Below are 19,841 nucleotides of genomic sequence, written 5' to 3'. Positions count from 1 at the left end.
TACATATGTTTTTGCGTATCATGTAGCGAGACATCATTGCTGACTGCCTTGCTTTTATAGAGAAAGACAACATCAAAAGCCCAAGACAAAGGAGAGCTAAAACAGTCTGTGTCGTTGAAGAATTTCTCAGGATGATCTATCTCTGTCTCTATCTCTACACATTGGTACTCTTATTAGGCGTTGATTTGATGATCCAGTCATAGCCACTTTCGAATACTGTGCAGCTGTTATACAGCACCCCGTTTCTACCAGGAACCAGTTGAAACATGGTACACATAAGACATTCACAGGGCCAATCTCAATCTCAACTTTAGGTGGCTGCCGTACACAGATGAAGTACAGGTAAGAACAAATGTGGTCTCTATACTGCTTTCCCCCTTTCCTTTATTCAAATATTCCAACATAGCCGAGATTGATCACCACTACCCTTGCTCTTCAGCTCTACATTGGTAGTTTTAAGTCTATCCAATGCATTAAACGGCATCACTGGTAGGTAGGAAAGTTAGGAGTTCTAAGTTAAGTTTGTGAGTTTATGTGTACCGATGGAAAGGCCATTTTCATCTTGTCAGTGAATCCATACTGGGGTCTACCTACTACCTAGGTACTGATGTACTAACCTAGGTACTCAACAGACAACACCGACATTCAATTCATCATAACTTCAACTGAGTCAGCCATATATTTCAACCCAAACACGTCAGCATTTCATCCCACAGTGATATGTCTGGACTGAAATACACACGGCCCAACTCAAACAGTTTGGAAAGCAGTTACTAAGACATCGGATGCGGTACGTACTGGGTCCAGACTGTAGGTTATCCTGAGGTCACGTGAGCAAGATGGCCAAGAATCACCCGGCAACTCGAGTCAAGACAGGTACCTAGATACCTACTTTCAGGTATTATCAAGAGATCCTCACGACAATTTTAACCAAAATTTGCGCAACTCTCAGGCCGTGCCAAACAGTCCATCTTTGTTCACATCCTCGTTGCGGTGAAACCCAGAATTGAGCTCGGACATAGGCTCTTTCAATTCTCAATGTTCAATTACAGAGGCCGTAACGGCCCTTCGCGGTCAACACCCACCAATGTTCAGTGTCAGAAATGCCTAAAAAGAGATATGTTTTCATCCCTTCTTCCATTCGTGCTAATACTGACCATCTTAGAACGTCACTACTCTTATGAGTGTAAAGCAACGGCTCAGGAACGTCCTTATGTGTCGCGCCCATCACGATCTCAGCAGTTGCGAAACCCCAAGCTTGTGCCCAAGCTTACAAATGAGACACTGAACCCTCTGGAAAAGAAGTATGTTGGACTGAGATCGATGATTTGCTTTTTACTAATATTATTATAGGGAGGGTGTTGCTGATGCGGAACTGGCGAAAGTAGACGCTGAACGCGCACGCAAGCGCGAGCGCGAGGAGAGAGATGACGAGCTGATCAACTCATCCGCAAAGCGACACAGATCCGTTTCTTCTCACTCTGTGTCTACTATTTCTACTGGTGCCTCAAGGTCTCCGTCGCCTGGTAGAGATAGAGCTGGATCACCCCGTGCACGTGGAAGAAGTCCTCATTCTGACAATTCACGAGGCCGAGATGACATTCGAAGCCGGAGTCGCAGTTTCAGCTCGGACCGCAGCCAAAGTCCTCGTATCGAATCTAAACGCAGGAAATCTATGTCTGGCGATGATCGTTCTCCAGAAGACTATGATCGCCGCAATCACTATCGATCTCGCGATCCTCTGCCCCCAGGTCGAGAAACTACGTCTACGAAGCAGTCGAGAAGGGGTTCATCGGGGTCACGGAGTCCATATGGATACAGGGGCCAGCGTGCTCAAGGCTCAAGGTCGCCAGGGCCTAGCGGAAGACACGGCGAGAGGCCTGGTCCGTCTGGTACCCGACATGGCCGTGAGAGACCAGCACCACGCGGAGGATTTGATGGAAAGAGAAACGGCCACGGAGGTCGCCATCAAGAGAATGCACGAGAGCGAAGTTTGAGCCCTTTCAGCCAACGATTAGCCATGACTAAGGCTATGAAGCAGGGCGGGAGATGATTATTGGGTATAATTGTAATAGTTATCATGACAGCCCAGGGCGCCGAAACCCCAAAAAACGTAATACATAGGACGATGAAAAAAATAGTGATTCAACGTACAGCGAAATGGCTGGACTGTTTTATGCGCCGAGTGCAGCTTCCTCCTCCCTTTCGCGACGCTCCTCATCCTCATCCTCCTTTTCCCTGACTCTTAGACCTTCCACCAGCGCCACACCATCCATACCAGTCGCTTCACCAGTGCCTTGAGCGTCGTCGACTGCTCTGTCCTTTTTGGCCGCTTTTTGTGCACCAGTAATGCGATCGCGTACCAAGCGCGCAATGGCGTTGTCTGTTCGGACGTTGAGGACTTCCATCTTCGTATCGAGTTCCCTCTTCAAATCCCAGTTTGGCTTCTTCGGTTGTAGTTTGAACAGATCGACACCCTTATCGTCCTGAGCCTCCTCTGCCGCCTTTTGTTTAATCTCGGCCTCGACTTCGGCAGCCTGCTCTTCAAGGGTCGGGGTTTCAAGACTGAGGCTTGGGTCTTGTTCAAAGCCTAGTTTAGGACCTCTTGTCTCGGGATCGTAGTTACGGCCAGATAAATGTAACCGCGATACATCTGGCTCTGTGGGAGGGGATGCGGCTCGCTCTGATTCAGGCGCAACGATTTCATCTGCTGGTTGTTTGCGCTTGAGGTTCTTGAGCTTTGCGAGCCTGGCTTTTCGGTCGTCCGAAGCAGCGCTGAGGCTAGCGTGTGATGAAGACATGTTGAGTATTATTAAAGATAAGGCACAGGCGCGTAAAGAGTGTGGGATCGGTGCAGAATTGAATCAATTGCAATGTAGTGAAGCTTCAAGACTGGAGGGGTGTAAAATGTAAATTCGAGATGGAAATCCAGAAGCTAGCGCGTCACTTCCGATGTACAGGCACCTAGGCACACCTAATGGATGCGAGCGCTCGAGCCACTAAAAACAACCCGCCGGCAGGGGGTCGGGCTGTAGTGAAGTTAGAGCCTGTCTTAAGCGCAGGAATTCCATGAGGTGGGCTAAAATTATAGAGGCGACATGACCGACTTCGGCAAATGGAGATTTGGAAATTTTACATCCATTATCCTCTAACTCCAACGAGGAACGGCGACGAGACCGCTATTCATTTAGCGATCATTATGCAGGTGGCTGACCTCGAGTTAACGCCGACCCGGAGGATATGCCAGCGGCTCTCATGCTCCGAGCCTGCACGAGGCTCAAGTCCTCTGTGACGGCGCAGACATGGACACGAAGAGTAGCATTTCTCGCATTGCGACAAAATACGAGTAGGAACCGATCGATATTCACTCGAACATATCATCTCGAAGCACAGTCGTCATATCCAGAAGAGGGCACTCAGATATTATCACAATTGCGACTTCGCAAAGCACCTTCGAACCCCTCAGATGCCACTACAGTCGAAGATACCCAGGGTTCTCAGACATGGTCTGGCTCGCAACGGAGGCATGAACGAGACGAGTACAGCTCCCATGGACACAATTATAAGCAAGAAGCAAGGAGAATAAACAAAAGCCCCTCGAAGGCTTCACCAGGCGCACGCTTCTATCAGAATAGACCACCCCGCGATCCAGAATCCATTCGAAAAGCTGCTGAATATCGTCAAAAAGCAAAAGAAAGAGAGAAGAAACGGAGGGAAAGGTACGATCAGTGGGGATATCTGCGTCATCAATACTCTAGCGACGAGCTGATCGCTGTCAAAAAACAATTCAACTTCTGGAATTCAAACCTGGATTCGATTGAAGCCCGAACTAAACTAAAATTATCGCCATGGCTAGATGATGGGAAATTTCTTTTCGAACTGGAGAGCTCCTCGGATATGGAGAATGCCTGGCACGAACTTGATGTTGAATCCAGGGAGAAGACATGGCCGCGTGTAATGCTGTCGACACTTTACTCACGCCCGGACAAGGCGATTCAAGTTCTCGAGGCCACCTTGGATCCATTACCACCCGGTTACGCAATGGCTGGTGTTGCTCAATTTTGCATCTCGGCTCTGGATCTTAAAGATTTCAAAATAATGCGCGATCGTGTTACAAAAGCCGATGAGGTGCTGGAACTCTTTGCCAAACTGGTCGAGGACATTCCGTCTGGCCATGTACCATTTCGCCAAAGTACCCTAGGTCTTGTTGCTGCAAAGTTACCGATTGAGCAAACAGCAGAGATGTTCCAAATCTTACAACGATCAGGAATCAGGTTGCATCGGAATACGCTATTGAAGTTTGCCGACAAGCTTGCACGCAGTCATGAGCACAAAGAACAAGCTTTCCAGATTCTACGAAACATTGCCGATGAAGGCCGTGACTTGAACTCGCCGTCCATTGCGAGCGTTATCACTACGTTGTTGCACACCCAACCATCGGCACACTCATGGTCCGACTCGGAAGGTGCCTTTTCACCTCAACGTGCTATGGAGTATTTCCTTGAACACGGATTTTCTCCCAACTTGGTCAGTTTCACAGCTCTAATTTCGTCTCTTTGCTTTCAGGGCGACATCGAGGAAGCTGTTCGGCTTTCACTATTGCTAGCAGAGAACGGCGCTGAGCTTGACAGCCGATGCTATACCACTGTGTTCAGAGGGGCCAAAAATAGCCTCAAAGCGTCTAATGTGCGACAAGCCCTGGATGTTGCTCGAGCTGCAAAAGTACCACACATCGATGTACTCAACAACACGCTGCATTCCATCTTTTACTTTGCAGAGATGGAAAGCCGCGATAAGAGGTACCCGGCACCATATGTTGTCCCCGTCTTTGGACCCATGCTTCGTATCTATGCCAAGAAGTTCGACCTGGAACCTCTACAGTGGCTTTTACCTGACACTTTGCCCCTGCTTCTCAGTCAAGAAAACATGGACGGCAATGAAAAATTCATGTACAACCCACACAGAGAGTGGGAATTCAGGAACGCAATTCTCCCTGTTGCGAATGAATTCTTTGACGGCACTGTTGGCCCTCTTAGGAAACCCAGCATGCAGACGCTGGCAATCATGATGCGAGGATATATAAAGACACTGCACCGACCTTACGACTTGATGTCTTTCTACACTTGGTTCAAATCACGCTTAGAGGAGCGTGGGACTGAGAGGAATTTGGCTCAACAGTTGGTCAAGGAACAGGGAAGCATCGTCCACGATACACTAATTCTGGTCATGTTGGAGCGAAAGGTTCTCCTCCGCCCAGCGCTGCAAGTATTTGGAGATATGCTTCGCGATTCGTTAATCGCTAGGCCTCCGGAAGACGGTACACAGGAGGAAGTCTTGGACGAAAACTTTCCTGTCCACCCATCACCGAATTTATTCACTTTCAGCATTCTCCTCCATGGGCTTCTCATGCGAAGGGAGGTAATGCTGGCAGAACAAGTTCGACAAGCTTTGCGAGAGCACAACCTGGAACCCAACATTGTCACCTGGAACACGCTTGTTAAGGGCTATGCCTCGATGCAGGACCTGTCTCAGACAGTTGGCACACTGCAGGACCTCGAGGCCGCTGGATACAAACCAGACATGCACACATTCAAGGCATTTGCCAAGCTGAAAGACCAAACTCGGGCATTAGAAATGATGGAAAAGATCATTGATGAAAACAGAAAGAGGCTGGAAGAAGACCACCAGCCTCAGTAAATGCATGACACGACAGGGATGGACAAGATAGGGATGGACCTTGGCAGCGGAAACAATCGCTGCGTGTATCACCAACATATCATATAGAACTGGATATTGTGTCTGAGGTTTTGGGTAGACGAAGATGGGCCATTCATGACAGCGAATGAGGAGTTAGGAAATCGCTTATGTACTATAAATCATTATACATGAATACATATTTTTATATGCAAGCGGCCCAGGATGAGGCTCTGTTAGTAGTTAAATAACCTGGCTCCAAGGATTCAAAAACCCGGTTCACTCCCCCGCGTTGCCGCATTTTTCGGGGCTATTTTTGTTTTAAAAAAGCTTGTCAAGGACTCACACTCAGTCTTCACACTCAAGAAATAGGTGTGCCCGAAGAGGCTCACTGAGAACTTCAAATCGGGTTCGGTCTGGTTCACTTTCGGTCAACTTAACATCCTCATGAGAACCTACACTCATTATGATCTTATGAAAAATCACATGAAAAGCCACAATACACTCACTCAATTTATGGTTTCTCCTTCATCTCATTTTCTCAGGACACATCAATGACGCTTTGGGGTACTTATCAACTGAACTCGACAAAACAGAAGTCAGAAAATTATCATTGTTACCGCCATCAACCATTGGCAGTTTCAACAGGGTTCAGGCCTCCGACTCTACTATCCGAATAGTCGCTGCGTCAATCGGTCAACGGACCATGCCTGGCCCTAACATGAAGCATCTTACTGGTGTCTTCCGAGCCACAGGCACTCACAAAGCTGCCCGCAATCGAAAGCCTGTTTCCTGTACGATATGTCAGAAACGCAAGTCGAAATGTGATCGAGAAAAACCTTCATGCAGTGCCTGTCAAAAGCGAGGTGACCCGAACGCTTGTTTCTATAGTGATACGAGTGTTTCTGGAGGAAGACAAGAAATGCAACTCAAAGTGGCCAAGCTTGAAGAGATGGTTATGCGCCTCGCGGCAGAATCAGAAGCTTCAAGTGCTCTGCCCAGTGCTAGTACAGAAAGCAGCATGAGTGGACTCTCTCCTCAGCGAATAGAAGAAGGATCCGATGCAGCGTATCATGGAGAGACATCGTGGGAGGCTGTCTTTAAGGGCATCCATGACATTCAAAATGTTCTTCACACCCAAGATGAGTCTGACGGTGGCGAGTCTGAGATTCTACCTCCTTCTCCAGACATTGTGATTGGAGGGATATCATCCATCACTATCACCGATATTCGCAATAGCTTACCCTCTCGTCATGATGCCGATGCTCTTGTCAGGATGTATTTCAAGTCCAAATTCATCGCCATTCCCTTTATCCACGAGAGGCATTTCCGAAGACGTTATGAGCTTATGTGGTCCGGCTCTCATGGCCCTAATTTCCTGTGGTTGAGTATCATGTTCTCAGTGTTGGGCCTTGGTGCTATGATCTCGAAAGCCCAAACCCCTTGTCCAGGGTATGTAGAGGAACCAAAGTTCTACATTCAGCGCTCAGCCCAGTGTCTTGTCACAGGAGAGTACCTTAAGGCCAAACCGTATTCTGTCGAAGCACTTATGATGTACGCTCATTCGCGTAATGTTACCAAAAAAGATTCAGACGCTACGATATGGTCTCTGTACTCGCTCGCTGTCCGTCTTGCACAGCGCAGAGGCTATCATCTTGACGCAGCCAGAGTCTCATCTGCCATTACGCAATTTGAGGCCGAGATGCGCCGACGGACGTGGTTCATGGTTCAGACTTCTGATTTACTTTTTTCATTCCAGCTGGGCATGCCCCCTATGGTGTATCAAGAAGTTTGTGACGCCGGACATCCTAGAAACTTATCAGACGATGACTTTGACGAAGACACCGAGGTGCCTGAGTCTCGTCCCCCCACAGAGCCTACTCCCATGCTGGCCTGGCAGACCAAATCCCACCTCTGCCGCCTTTTACGCCGTGCCCTACGGCATGTTCTCCGTGTTGAGTCACCGCCGTATGAAGAGACGATGGCACTCCAGGCAGAGTTAGAATCATACCACAATACCGTGCCTGAATGCTTTCGCGTCCGTCCCATTGCCTCCACTCCATTGGATGTCCCAGGCTACACCATCATGCATCGACTGATCATAGAGATATCGTACCTCAAGACGATTTGTGTGCTCCATCGCCCCTATCTCCGCTCCGAGATGAGCCAGGAACGTTATCGAGCATCCCGAGAACTATGCCGCGCCACGGCTGTTCGAGTTGTTGAACTCCACCTCGAGTTCGAACATGAGATTCGAGACGGTGGCCGCATGCACGAAGATCGCTTTTTACTCTCGAGCCTTACACTGCATGACTTTCTAGTTGCAGCCATGATCCTGTGCCTGGATTTATTGGGATCAACCGACATAACGTAGGCTTCACTGCTGTGCGTTTTATGAGCTTTACTAAAATCCTCCAGCCCGCAAATACATCTGCAACATGTTCGGATACTTGAACGTGCCCACGAGGTCTGGGAAGAGCGTGGGCTTCACTCCAAGGACGCACGATACGGATCAAGGGTTATTCGTGCAACACTCAACCGAGTTGCTGTGCCACTGAGCGCGATGTCTAGCTCAGAAGCTCAGAGTCTAGTCAATACGGCATATCCCTACACCGAAACAACTGTATGCGGTGCGATCACAGACTTCACTATGCCTGATATGAATTTTTCCGGAGACTATGAGGAGTTTCTTCCTCTGAATACCATCTTTGGCCCGACCGAGGGCTTCGACTGGGTCAGTTTATCGGTGTAGACCCGTTCCTTCAACAACCCACTAACACGCAGTAAGATGTCAATCGGTCAACTCTAGGGCTGCATACAAGGCCGCAGATGCGGGCATCCTTAACATTACTCTAGCAACCGGGCAGCTAAGCTATGACTGCAGGTTGTACATTTGTTGTCGACGCGACTGGTCAAAGAAGGGGTCGCATCATCACAAAGGCAAGTAGGAAAAGGACTCATTCACTAGGAATTACCACAAAACGAGTGGATGGGTATCAAAAAGTACAAAACCTTGAATAAGGTATGACAGGCTAATGATAATTGATAACACGAATGGATATCTTCCTGCAGGTCTCGACCCGGCCTTGTTTATCTCTCATAAGTCGTAGCGCGTGGCAACACAAGACAACAACAACAACAACAACAAGCAAGTAATGCCACCATCCCATCCCAGTTCATCAAACTCATCTGCCAATTCATCTCCCATGAGGCTTTCTGCCTCCCAAAACGGCCGGTAAACCCACACAGCTAGCGCCTCCCATTAGAATTGCTTTTCACCACCCTCTTATCAATGCCAGTGCGGATATAACCTCTTGGTATAGAACAAACCATATAATCAAATCAAATCAAACAAACCAAAACCAAAATCAAAATCAAACAATCGAAAAGATGCATCGCTGAGGCTTTCATAACGCTTAGCTCCGTTCATAATCGTTGAGCATTTTTGTGAACTCGTGTGGCTAAATAGCCACTCAACAGTGCCGACTTAAACACATTAATATTTTATGGTACCGTGTTGAGACGAGGAGAAAATGCAATGCCATGTAGCAACATCAAGAAGCGATGCCGCGCAAAACCCTTGCAGGATTTCCTGCTACAACCGTAAAAGGAGGAACATCCTGAGCCATGAATTAGTACCAGTTCCCCAGAAAAAGTTTTATGTTAAAATACCTTGGTAACAATCGATCCAGCACCGACAGTGCTGCCTTTTCCAATTGTGTTTCCAGGGAGAATGATGGCGCCTCCGCCGATCCAGCAATCTTGTTCAATGACAACAGGCTTGCCGACTTGGGGGCCCTGACTCCCCTGGCGTTTCTTAGGATCAACAGGCAGTCCTGCCGTGAAGATACTGACGTTTGGCCCAATCACGCAGTTATCGCCAACCTTGACCTCGCACACGTCGTTGATTGTACAGTTGCGTCCGATAGCAACCTGATGGCCAATCGTGATGTTATAGCCGTAGTCACAAGCAAAAGGTTTTTCGACAGCGACATTTCTACCCACACGGCCTACATTGGTGATCGGAGAGGCTTCGGTGGGAGAAACCCGAACGGGGTCACGAGGTTGCAAGATTTCGAGAAACAAACGGGCACGTTCTTCGTGAGATATACCGTTAAGGGTGTTGAATCTCCAGCAAGCGGCAGAGCAACGCTCACGCTCTAAGCAAAGCTCTTTATCGAAAGGATAGAAATGACGCCCTGAAAGCATTTCCTCCTTCTGGGTCCGTCTCTGGGGGAACTGCGAATGGGACAAAGCCAACTGGGCGGCTACCTGAGCGTTGGATGTCGGCGCAGGTGGAGGGGGAGCAGGACTGTTGGTTCTTGTCGGATGGAGGATGTTGATCTGCGGGAGCTGGTTCCCAAGGTGATTGGAATCGGGCTCTGTCCTGCTAAGATCGTGCAGCGGAGGCACGCGCTGGTATTCCTTGGCCATTCTTTCTCCAAATGGTGGTGGTGGCGGTTGAGGGTTTGCGCTGACAGGTGTTGGGAACACGTTTGCTGGAGTGTAAGGCAAAGCAGAGAGTTTATTCTCGGGACTCGCAACAGACGCGCTGGGTATTGTTGATGCGGTTGGCCGGTCGTCATCGGTCACCAAAGGGCGGCCTTGTGGGGGGTCAATTCGAAGGGCCTGGCCGCGATAAGGCGGCAGGGGTTCGCGCTTCACCGGTTGGTTACCATAAGGGCTTTGCTGAGGCATCCCGTAAGCTCCTGGTGGAATATACGTCGGATCCTTGGACTCGAGAGGAACCGCTGCAGCTTTGTTCTCGGGCTTCTGCCATCCTGGTCCACGCTGGGGTGGGTAGCCTGCGCAGACAAAACTGCCACGAAGACAGTTTCCACCTAAGGAAATATTAGTGACATGCATAGACAATGGACATAATCTGGATATAGCTTACACTCAGGTTTCTGCTCGTCACACTTCTTCTTGCGCTTTCGGCACGTGAGGCACCCTGTCTTGGTCCGGTTGCTGAAATTTCTCTTTCGTTTTTTGGGGTCCTGTTGCATAAGACCGTCGCGCCTCTGATCTGATGAGTACTGGCCACCATATATGATAGAATGATCATCGCCATCAGGACTGGCATTGGAGTAACCTTCATGGTCCATCTGGCTATTGGCTCTGCGAAGCGCATCGCCAATCTGTTCTTCTGTTTGACCATGCGGGGTAGTTGCAGAATTCTGCTGGGAGTCATAGCTACGTTCGTCGCGTGCTTGGTGCGGATACCAGCCCTCCTTATCCCGGTGCTCATCGCCATATGAGCGGTAATCTCTTGAGGGTGTTCCATAAGCCTCACGCGAATCGTGGTGCGGGTGGGCAGATTCTGGTGTATGAACGTGTATGACATGTTCTCGCCGTATCTCGACGGAATCAGATCGCTTTCTCTTATGAGCGCCTTCTACATCAGGATAATCAGGTGATTGAAAAGATGGCCGATCTGCACTTTGAGCCGGAACCTGGCTTGATGGCACTTCTGGTGTGGGTGGAGGTTGAGACGCAGCTGTGCTGTGTGTGCGTTCGTCTATGGCCGAGGGTTTCTCGATGGTCACAGTTGGCGGATCTGAAGTCCGGGGCGAGCCTCCGTTCAGGGCCGTAAAAGTTGACATGGTGACCCGACCAAGGTGGCGAGCAGTGGTGCACAGGATGAGAAATGGGCGAGTCAGGAGAAATGTCTAGGAATCACGCAAGCTCAGAGCAACTTCCAGAGTTGCTCAAGCGAAGCACAGTCGAGCTCACTCCGGATCTTCCGCGAACAGCAGTGATACGCGATCAGGGGTCTGTGGGCTGAGTGGATGCGTTTGAATTGCCAAACAAGATGCTCTAAATCGAATTGATGATGCCGTGAGAGTGAGACCTTAAGAAATATCAAGTCCTATCCGGGCAAGAATTCCGTGGTGCCGCGAATGTAGAAGAAGCCACGCGGTGAAAATGTGCAGAGCCCGGTCAAATTGACGTCCACGATGGATAATTAACGAATGTTGGTGCTTCTCGATACGGGTGAACCAATGATTCAAACCAAGGCGTCAGTGGCGGAAGGTTTTGTGATGAAATTCAAGGCCGAAGGACGTGAGTTTCGGTGCAACGGGATGAGTTGAGGTGAGACGATGCTCGCTTTGCGAATGCGAGACAGTAACGAGACTGCGATGTCTCTCGCGATTCGTTTCTTAAAACTGGAGTTGATGAGATTGAAATCCCACTCGGCACCTGTAGCCAAGATAGAAAAGGAACGTGAATCAACTAAACAAATAGCCTGAAAGCGTCTACGAGATGCAAGCTCGCATATAAAAAATGAAGGCAAGGGAGTTTAATTGGGAGCGCGATTGCCCACCGAGTAGTGAAAAGTCGGGTGGTTGTGGTTTGGAAATGATGAAAGTCGCCGCGCTTGGGGCGTCGGTAGGTTTTGACGCGCGATTAAGTCAAAGTGCGTCTGTAATGGACGAAGAAAGAAATACTGGCTAGGGGTGTTCGTGGCGGGAAGCTCAGATCAGTCAGGCCTGACGGGGGCAGGGAAAGAGAGGGAGGGGGTCCTTCCTGGTGGGAGGGTAGAGAGAGGACGGAGAGGAAGAAGAAAGAAAACCAAGGATCGAGATTAGAGCGAGATCCAACCTAGATGAAGTGAGGGTGTGCCGGGAAGGAATAATATGCAATGCAGGAAAGGAACGGGAGAGAAGAGCCCGAGGAAGGAGACGATGGATATGAAAGAGAGCCCCAGTAAGGGTCCAGATGTACTGTACGAGGAAGGAACCCGCGAGGCTCAAGTGAGAGCAGGTCAACAACGAGCTAGACTACTAAGGCAAGAGAGAGCTAAAAGAGAGACAGCGGCGGCAGTGAATGACATGGAAGGAAGAACAGCTAGAAACACCCAGATAAGGCAAGGTGCTGGACGGGCGAGTACAACAAGCTAACAAGCACAAGCACAAGCATTTACTTCCCTCCCATCTCTACCCGTCAGGTTGACGACTCGGTAACACCAGAAGCGCTCGAGTTGCTTCAGTTCGTGTCGACCACCCAAATCAGTTCAATAATCACGCAGAACTGCGGGAGTCCGATCCATTCATCGTGAGAATGATGTGAGCGAGGTGCGAGCGAGGAATAACTACAGTACAGTAGGCAACGCAATTCGATATGAGTCTCAGAGACTTCGAAACAGAACAGCGTTGTACTGCAAGGTAATCCTCACTCGCATATTCGCTGAGGGGTGAATGTATTGATCAAGAGCTTGGGGGCCAGGGGACCCTTGAACTTGGAAACTGATCCAAGAAAGGTGGGTGGGTGGGTGCTGCACTGCAGGTGTAGGCGAGCGGACGGGGCGCGCGGTTGGTGTTGTTGGTTCCGTTTCTGTTTCTGGTGTGTCCCTGCAAGTTGTGATGATAGACATCCATCCATCCATCCATGGCCATGGCGGTCGTATAGCCATAATCCTAACAGCGCTTTGAAAAAATTAAGCTAAGCTAGCTTTTTTTTTTTTATCGCCATGCGCGTGAGATGACGAAGTGGGCCAATGCTCCAACTCCAATTCAATATATTTTTGTGATACGCAGATGTTTTCGCATCTCGGTTCCAGGCGATGCAATAGTAAGAAACGAGCGAAGAGATAGAGACAGGTTGTCTGGATGGTCAACAGTGGTTGAGAGGAATATTGGTTGATAAGCCAATAATAGTACACCAGATACCAACTCTAAATATTCGCAATGCCTTTCTATGCTACGTCTCAACTCACCTGCTCTCAGTCCTCCAAAGTCGCGGCGGCGTGGCGCTTCTCACGGCGTCACTCGGCTACGAGGTGCGGTACCTCCGAGCAGACAAGTACCTTTGCACAACCTGAAAGTACCTGCGCCCGAATTAGTTACAATCCGCAAAGTGCACACCCAAGGCTGCAGAGCATGCCCCTGTCCCTGCTCTCACGGGATTGAGCAAACTCTCATCAACCTCAATTGCATTGCAATGCCTGACTGAAGAACGAATCTACCAAGTCCGTAACACAGGCAGACAGGCGAACTCTCGCCACTTGTAGTCGGTTATATCACGTCATTACCCGGCTGGGAGTGCATGTCCAGATAGATAGACCAAAAACAGTGAGTGATTGGGGATATCGTAAAGTGCGGTCAAGATGAATGTTCTTTTACGGATCCCATCGATGGATAAAACGTCTCCAGCTATACCGTACTGCAATTAATAACTGGAGTAGACCCATAAAGCTATGCATGGAAAGAGGACGGAATCTGTCCGTCACTACCTCAATGCCCTCTTATTCTTTTCAGTACTGTAACTGGTTCTGGCGCTGACGCTGGCGTTTCGCTTATGAGTCTCCCCTCATTAAAAGTCTCTGCTCTGGCGCTGCCTTGCGCTCTCCCACATTCTTGGTCGCTCTGGCGCGACCAACCCTCCTCACTGGGCGCCTCTGGTTGCACCCAGTCGCGCGGCCCATGAAGAGCGGTCCCTAGTTTGACATTGGTACCTCTTTCGAGGACTCTCGAGTCGAGAACTGACAGGGAAAGGGTCGCTGAAAACATGGGGGTGTGTGTCACTTTAACCATCCCTCTAAGTGCTGTGCGGATCATGGGCCGCTGCTCTGCCACGGTCTTCAGGCTGGAGCTCTAGCAATAGTCAGTACATCACCTATTTCACGATGGCGATTGCTTGGGTTGCTTCGTATAAACACCAATCCATCAGCATATAGCAAAAACAAGCAGACTCTGGCTCAACGTTGTGTCAATTGACTATAACATTGTGGTCTGAATAACACGTTGCTAAGTAGGTAATTTAAAGACACCTTGTCAACCTGTACAAAGTATGTAGTTGTTTCAATTGTCTGAGTCATCTCGTCTATCTCACGCGCGACAATGACATTTAGGAAGCTGTGCCGCGAAAGCAACCATCGAGTCTACCTAGGAGGTAGACACAGCCCGAATACTCTATGTGCATTCGCCTCTTGGCACAAACTGAAGATGTACCTTTCACAAGCTTTTACTTCTACTTCATTGTCATCACCACTGTTGATGCCACCGAAATTTACCTCTCCTGCTCAAATCAAGGAATAACAGCCGCAGCCGGTTGATCACCGACAGCACTTGACTTGACCTCACCTCACATACGTACGCTTCATGACACATGACCTTTCATCCTCATCCTCGCGCGGTAATAATCTGTAACCTTCAACGTGTACAGTACCCGCAACATGATCGCCTTGGGACCAACAGTCCCGGATCCAATGAGCAATCCTTGCATGCCTGCAATGAATCAAATGTATCAGAAAAAGAAAGGCCGGCGTAGGACGAACCTCCGTCTCCGTGTTAGACACCTGTAACTGACGCCTACATACCTAGTCGCGCGACTCTCTAAACAACCTTAACCGAGGGATGCCAATCCTTCGTCTGAATCCTTCATGAACAAGAGCTGACATTTAATCAATCAGCTTAACGCATCTCATTTCTTATTTAGGAGCGCAAACTCTGTTGCTGGCAACCTAGTCTAGTCGGCTGTCAAATTTTATTGGAACCAGGCTCCATCTGTTGGTTCAGAATGATGTCTTTATGTTTACGAAGCACATCTAAAGCCTTAGTAACTGCTAACTGCTTGATAGTGCACCCTTTTCACTCAGAGACTAGAAATTAAACTATCAGGACGATTGTCCTTCTCATAACATCGCTATACCGAATGTTATGGAGATACTGTAGAGAAAAGATGTAGATTATTATGGCCCTTCTCCACTGTGGTTGAAAACCTGGATTCGTTACATAAGGCTGAGTAATAATAACTTTATTTCACGTCTACTCCAACTTCTAATCTTCTAACAATTGTCAATTGTACCATGCTGGGAGCGTTCGCACCTGCTTCTCTTGTGCAGTGCCATCTCAAACAACGACGAACTGCCAACCTAACTTGGAAATTGCACTAGTGCTTTCAAAGTTAGGTAGCTCTGAGCCCTCGTCGGCCCCTTCCCTGCGGTACGGTTGGGTGGAGAACTTCGGCGCCCCGCTCGCTCTTGCCGCGGCGCTGCACCAGTGCACCTTTCTTCATTGGGACTGATGCACAATGTTTGGGCTTGTTGCTCTGTATTATCTTGGAACCCGCTTTTCAACTTTAAACCATGGCCATCAGCTCATCATCGTACATTATCTTGTCCTTTTCACTGTGGCTTCCACTTCGAGTGTACGACGTCGAGTCTTAGACTTGTCGAATCGCATATCATCCAAGGAAGAGACGCCTTGGACCGGTCGTTACAGCACGGTACGGGACTGTACTTCTGAACAACACCTGGCTCCAGAAAGCGAACGGTGCCCCAGCAGCCAACCACAAGCCGTTAATCTACCATCCACCGCATGTCGGCGGATGTGGTGTCGGGACTGTGCGCCTTCTCGCCCCAACAGCCAATCAAGGCCTGTACTTCTGAGCCGGATCAGAAGCTCCACCAAAATGTGGATGCTCGGGCACCTCAGGCGAGACAGAATCCATTGACGCCGCGTCTAACACGCTAAGACCACTGTCTCGTGTTACTCGCCCGTTGTCCGCGGCTGTGTCTAGACTCAGAGCCTAGTGATGGACTTTGACCAGAGATCAGATGCTCTCCGTCCGCTCAGGCAAACACCAGGATTCACAAAACTCATCTAGCGAGATACGAAATAGACTAAGTCAAGTATAAGCATACGTACGTAGCCATGGACTGCCGACCTCGATGTCCCTGATCCTTACCGGCATTTGAGGCTGGCGCGCGTCTCATTCGAATCCCTTGTGTTGCGCTCGTGTGGGGAGGTCAAAACATCCCTGAATTGGCGGCCTCATTCAACTCTATAGCCTTACGCGGGAAGGGACTTATCATGAGGGCCATTTCAACTTGTTCAGCTTGAACCTCCAAGCCTGGCTTTTCATGGTGGGTGGCTATGCAGTTCTACTCAAAATAACTTGCGTATGGAAGATCCTTCCCAACCTGCATTCAAGCACAGAACAAGCACAGAACACCCACAGGTTCAATGACGAAGCAGCCTGGTCTTGGTAACAAGGGGCTCGTCCAGTCCACATAAGAGACTTTGGCTTTTTCTCAGCAACGGGCATGACGTTCGAGTTTTAACGGGGACCATTGGCTGATTCATTACTGGTGTTCCTATTTTCGTCCTTCAACTCCTCAAGTGGAGCATTATTGGACCATCTTATTAAAAACATTTCTTGTCTCTGGTTGTTGTGTTGCAAGCTCATAGCTTCCAAGCCAGACTTGTGCCGTTCTCGACATTGTTCGACTTGCTACATTCATTGCTTGGTTTGTTGGGCGTCTCAACTTTCGAGCGTGCCGTCTTTTTTTTTTTCGACACCGCTGCTAGCGGTCTTTGTCAAGTTGTGATGAGGATGGTCGTGTTGCCAGGCATGATTGGCTATTCGCCAGGACAGGGGGGCTTTGTTCGTCGTGATTCAAAGCTATCACATCAGGTAGCTGAGAACCTAAGACAATACTGATATGGCTCCAGCGCCTCTACTCGCAAATCCATGGCCGCGCAGGCAATAGTTAAGTCTATATTAATGCACTTTCCAGACCAAAGGCACACCGCTGCATCGGCTACAACCTCGCGACAATGGTTCTACCTTCTAACGCACGCAAGAGCGCGGGGAAGCGGAGAGTCAATTCGAATGGTGGATATCACTCACCTCATCCCACTGACTAACTAGGGGTTTTGTCAAACTCGACAAGGGTACTGTTCTAGGTCGTATTGTGCAAATCCTCTTCATGAGCAGTAGAAGCTGCAAGCACGCGCGAGATCCAAACTTGTCGAGACACTTTTTTTCAACGACCCAATCAGTGGCTGATCAGCACGATAAATTAGAAACAAACTTGGGATTGGAAGAATTATTCCGTGTTGCGGGTCCGAATACTACCCCCATGGATAAAGCACTCAACCTGTGACTGCAAAAAGAGCATGGCTGGTGATCATTGCACATTGTATGACAGTTGCATCCCTCATGCTCACTGACACGGAATATGACGAGCAACGGGTGAGTTTGTGCTTGTCATGGACAGCATCTGTCAAAGTTTGTCAAAGTCCACGAGACTGCCGAGCTGTATCCTGGTTCGCCAAGCTCTGGCGTACCCAAAGGTTCCTTCGAGAGTCAACTTCTATGCAGCTTGACCCTGTTGGTAGCAGCAAGCCGCGGCCACAGATTTGAATTCCTTCGTTGTTCTGGGGCAAATGCATCCATAATACCATCAGTGTCTGCAACGACAAGTGTCAGTGAAGGATGCGCCTATGTCGAACGTCGCATGGCCACTGTTGATAGTTTGTGCTATACTTTAAGGTCCGAAACGAATCGAAACCGAACCTGGCAAGTAGTATTGCAGTGGCATGGTTGTATGTAAACAGCCTCAAATGGGTTGTTGGTGGCCAGTTGTTGGTCGAGTTATGGTCCGTCGTATCAACCCCTTGCTTGTTGCTCCCCCACCTTGTCAGGATCATGCACCAGATACCCGTTACTATTGTCGTCGTTATATTGTACGCCGCGGCGGCGCATGTGAAATAAGATGCATTGCGTTGGTTGCTGGTGTAGTGAGAGGGTGCACACTTGTTGTCGCCTCATATCCGAAAGCATCGATTTATTCGCTGTGAAATCCGAACAGAGAGAAGAGACAACAGTTGGGGTGATACTGGATCTAGTCTCGCCTCGTCGCACTGGTTAGTCCAATGCTGTTAGACTGTTACTGATTGATGTCTTTGCGGCGTGGGTGTCGAATCTTGACTTCATGCCCGATGATGCATGGGTATGATCACAACTCTGAAGGTACATATTAGACTATAGTAGACCTCAACTATAGGTTCGTATTCGCTGGGCTCCTGGTATTTAACAGAGATCCCAACATCAAGGCATGTTGCGCCATGTGTATCGATATGGTCGATTCGCGAAGTCGCGGGTTGGCAAAGCGGTCGGCCAATCATAAGACGCTCTAGCAAATGCAGAGAACGTCACATCAAAGAGCCTCAACACTACAAGGATATCTATCTCTCGTGGGGAAGATATATTATATTTCGAAAAACATGTTTCTAAATATAAGACTGTCGTTTCATCTAAAAATACATCAAAGATGCTGATGCTGGCTTCATAGGTCCTATACCCAATGATGCTTCGGATGTTCACAGCTAGCCGCCAGCTAAGCGCCGGCCTTGCATCGCATGTCCTCATCGCAAAACTATTTTAGAACGACCACGCTCTTGGCGCTTAACAAGGATGAATCCTTATGTCGGGTCAGATATATTGATGCATATCATCTTTCTTGCATGCTGGAGAGCAACGGGTTTGTTCTATTGTTATCTCATAGACGCCGACTACGACATGCATCCATGCCCGTTCACTTGTCATCGTGCAGCTATGACATGGGGCGTCTCGCTCAGAACTGACTTCAATATGACTTCACCTCCCGAAGCGCCGGTTCTCGCTGAGATTCCTGAGATCTATACACCATCTGCACTCTCCATTACAAGAGCCACGCCCCGTCCTGAAACTTCCAGGCGCCAAAGATGCAAGTTCCAAAGAAGTGGCAGCGCTATCTCGACCGATCCGAACTACTGGATTGGCGCTCCAGGGCCCGTTTAGGCAATTCGAGGGTTGGTAGCAAGCACGTTGGATCTAAATCAAGAGGGCCCAATGTGCTGGATGACCTACACCCCTTCATTATTCCTAGCCACGTTGGCATCTAGGGGTCTTCATGAACCAGGGGGCATGGATCGTCTCCAGGGGAGATGCGTTTATAATTATAGGAACATGTTGCTAAATTAAGAGATAGCCTCGCTGCAGCCGCTGGTGAGCTGCAGATTCTTTAACGCAACATCATCCCCAGTATCCAAGACGCTTCCTAGCGCCCACTGCATTCCTCATTGAGTGATATGTTCGCCGGCATCCCTGGCTGCATCAACAGTGCTCACTCAATGACCACTTCGCTGCAAGCTCAAAGATGAGGAGATCCCCCCTTTTCTTTGCCCCGCGGGTTCGAAACGCCCATGTTCTTCAACACCCTACTCCTCTGTCCTAGGGGGTGCGAGTCTTAGCTGCTGCTAATGCAAAGCTTTCAACAATCACACAGAAGTCCCCACTAGCGGCGCTTCAACACGTTATGATATGTTTCAGATCACACTCGCTGCATGGCCTTCCGATCTTAACAGCCATATATACAT

At 49.1% G+C, this 19,841-nt stretch overlaps 6 protein-coding genes across 6 annotated transcripts; 4 read left to right on the top strand and 2 right to left on the bottom strand.

The window, feature by feature from the left end:
* Positions 1-839: 839 nt before the first annotated feature.
* FGSG_10073 (uncharacterized protein) lies at positions 840-1,997 on the top strand (the record flags this gene model as incomplete). Its single annotated transcript, XM_011320703.1, has 4 exons — positions 840-876; positions 1,166-1,304; positions 1,354-1,502; positions 1,537-1,997. 4 exons carry the CDS (start codon positions 840-842, stop codon positions 1,995-1,997), a joined length of 786 nt encoding a protein of 261 aa, XP_011319005.1.
* Positions 1,998-2,174: 177 nt separating this feature from the next.
* FGSG_10072 (uncharacterized protein) lies at positions 2,175-2,801 on the bottom strand (the record flags this gene model as incomplete). Its single annotated transcript, XM_011320702.1, has 1 exon — positions 2,175-2,801. One exon carries the CDS (start codon positions 2,799-2,801, stop codon positions 2,175-2,177), a length of 627 nt encoding a protein of 208 aa, XP_011319004.1.
* Positions 2,802-4,779: 1,978 nt separating this feature from the next.
* Positions 4,780-5,697, top strand: FGSG_10071 (uncharacterized protein; the record flags this gene model as incomplete). The annotated part of the gene is made up of 1 exon (XM_011320701.1): positions 4,780-5,697. The coding sequence occupies one exon, from the start codon at positions 4,780-4,782 to the stop codon at positions 5,695-5,697; it is 918 nt and encodes a 305-aa protein (XP_011319003.1).
* A 703-nt stretch (positions 5,698-6,400) lies between these two features.
* Positions 6,401-8,850, top strand: FGSG_10070 (uncharacterized protein; the record flags this gene model as incomplete). Its single annotated transcript, XM_011320700.1, has 4 exons — positions 6,401-8,064; positions 8,113-8,428; positions 8,663-8,716; positions 8,767-8,850. 4 exons carry the CDS (start codon positions 6,401-6,403, stop codon positions 8,848-8,850), a joined length of 2,118 nt encoding a protein of 705 aa, XP_011319002.1.
* Positions 8,851-9,248: 398 nt separating this feature from the next.
* Positions 9,249-11,297, bottom strand: FGSG_10069 (uncharacterized protein; the record flags this gene model as incomplete). The annotated part of the gene is made up of 3 exons (XM_011320699.1): positions 9,249-9,314; positions 9,367-10,535; positions 10,592-11,297. 3 exons carry the CDS (start codon positions 11,295-11,297, stop codon positions 9,249-9,251), a joined length of 1,941 nt encoding a protein of 646 aa, XP_011319001.1.
* A 7,600-nt stretch (positions 11,298-18,897) lies between these two features.
* On the top strand, positions 18,898-19,263 carry FGSG_13698 (uncharacterized protein; the record flags this gene model as incomplete). The annotated part of the gene is made up of 1 exon (XM_011320698.1): positions 18,898-19,263. One exon carries the CDS (start codon positions 18,898-18,900, stop codon positions 19,261-19,263), a length of 366 nt encoding a protein of 121 aa, XP_011319000.1.
* Between the last annotated feature and the right edge of the window lie 578 nt (positions 19,264-19,841).

The sequence above is a fragment of the Fusarium graminearum genome, chromosome 1 (genome assembly GCF_000240135.3).
Source record: "Fusarium graminearum PH-1 chromosome 1, whole genome shotgun sequence".
NCBI lineage: Eukaryota > Fungi > Ascomycota > Sordariomycetes > Hypocreales > Nectriaceae > Fusarium > Fusarium graminearum.
This window is presented reverse-complemented; position numbering and strand designations above follow the sequence as displayed.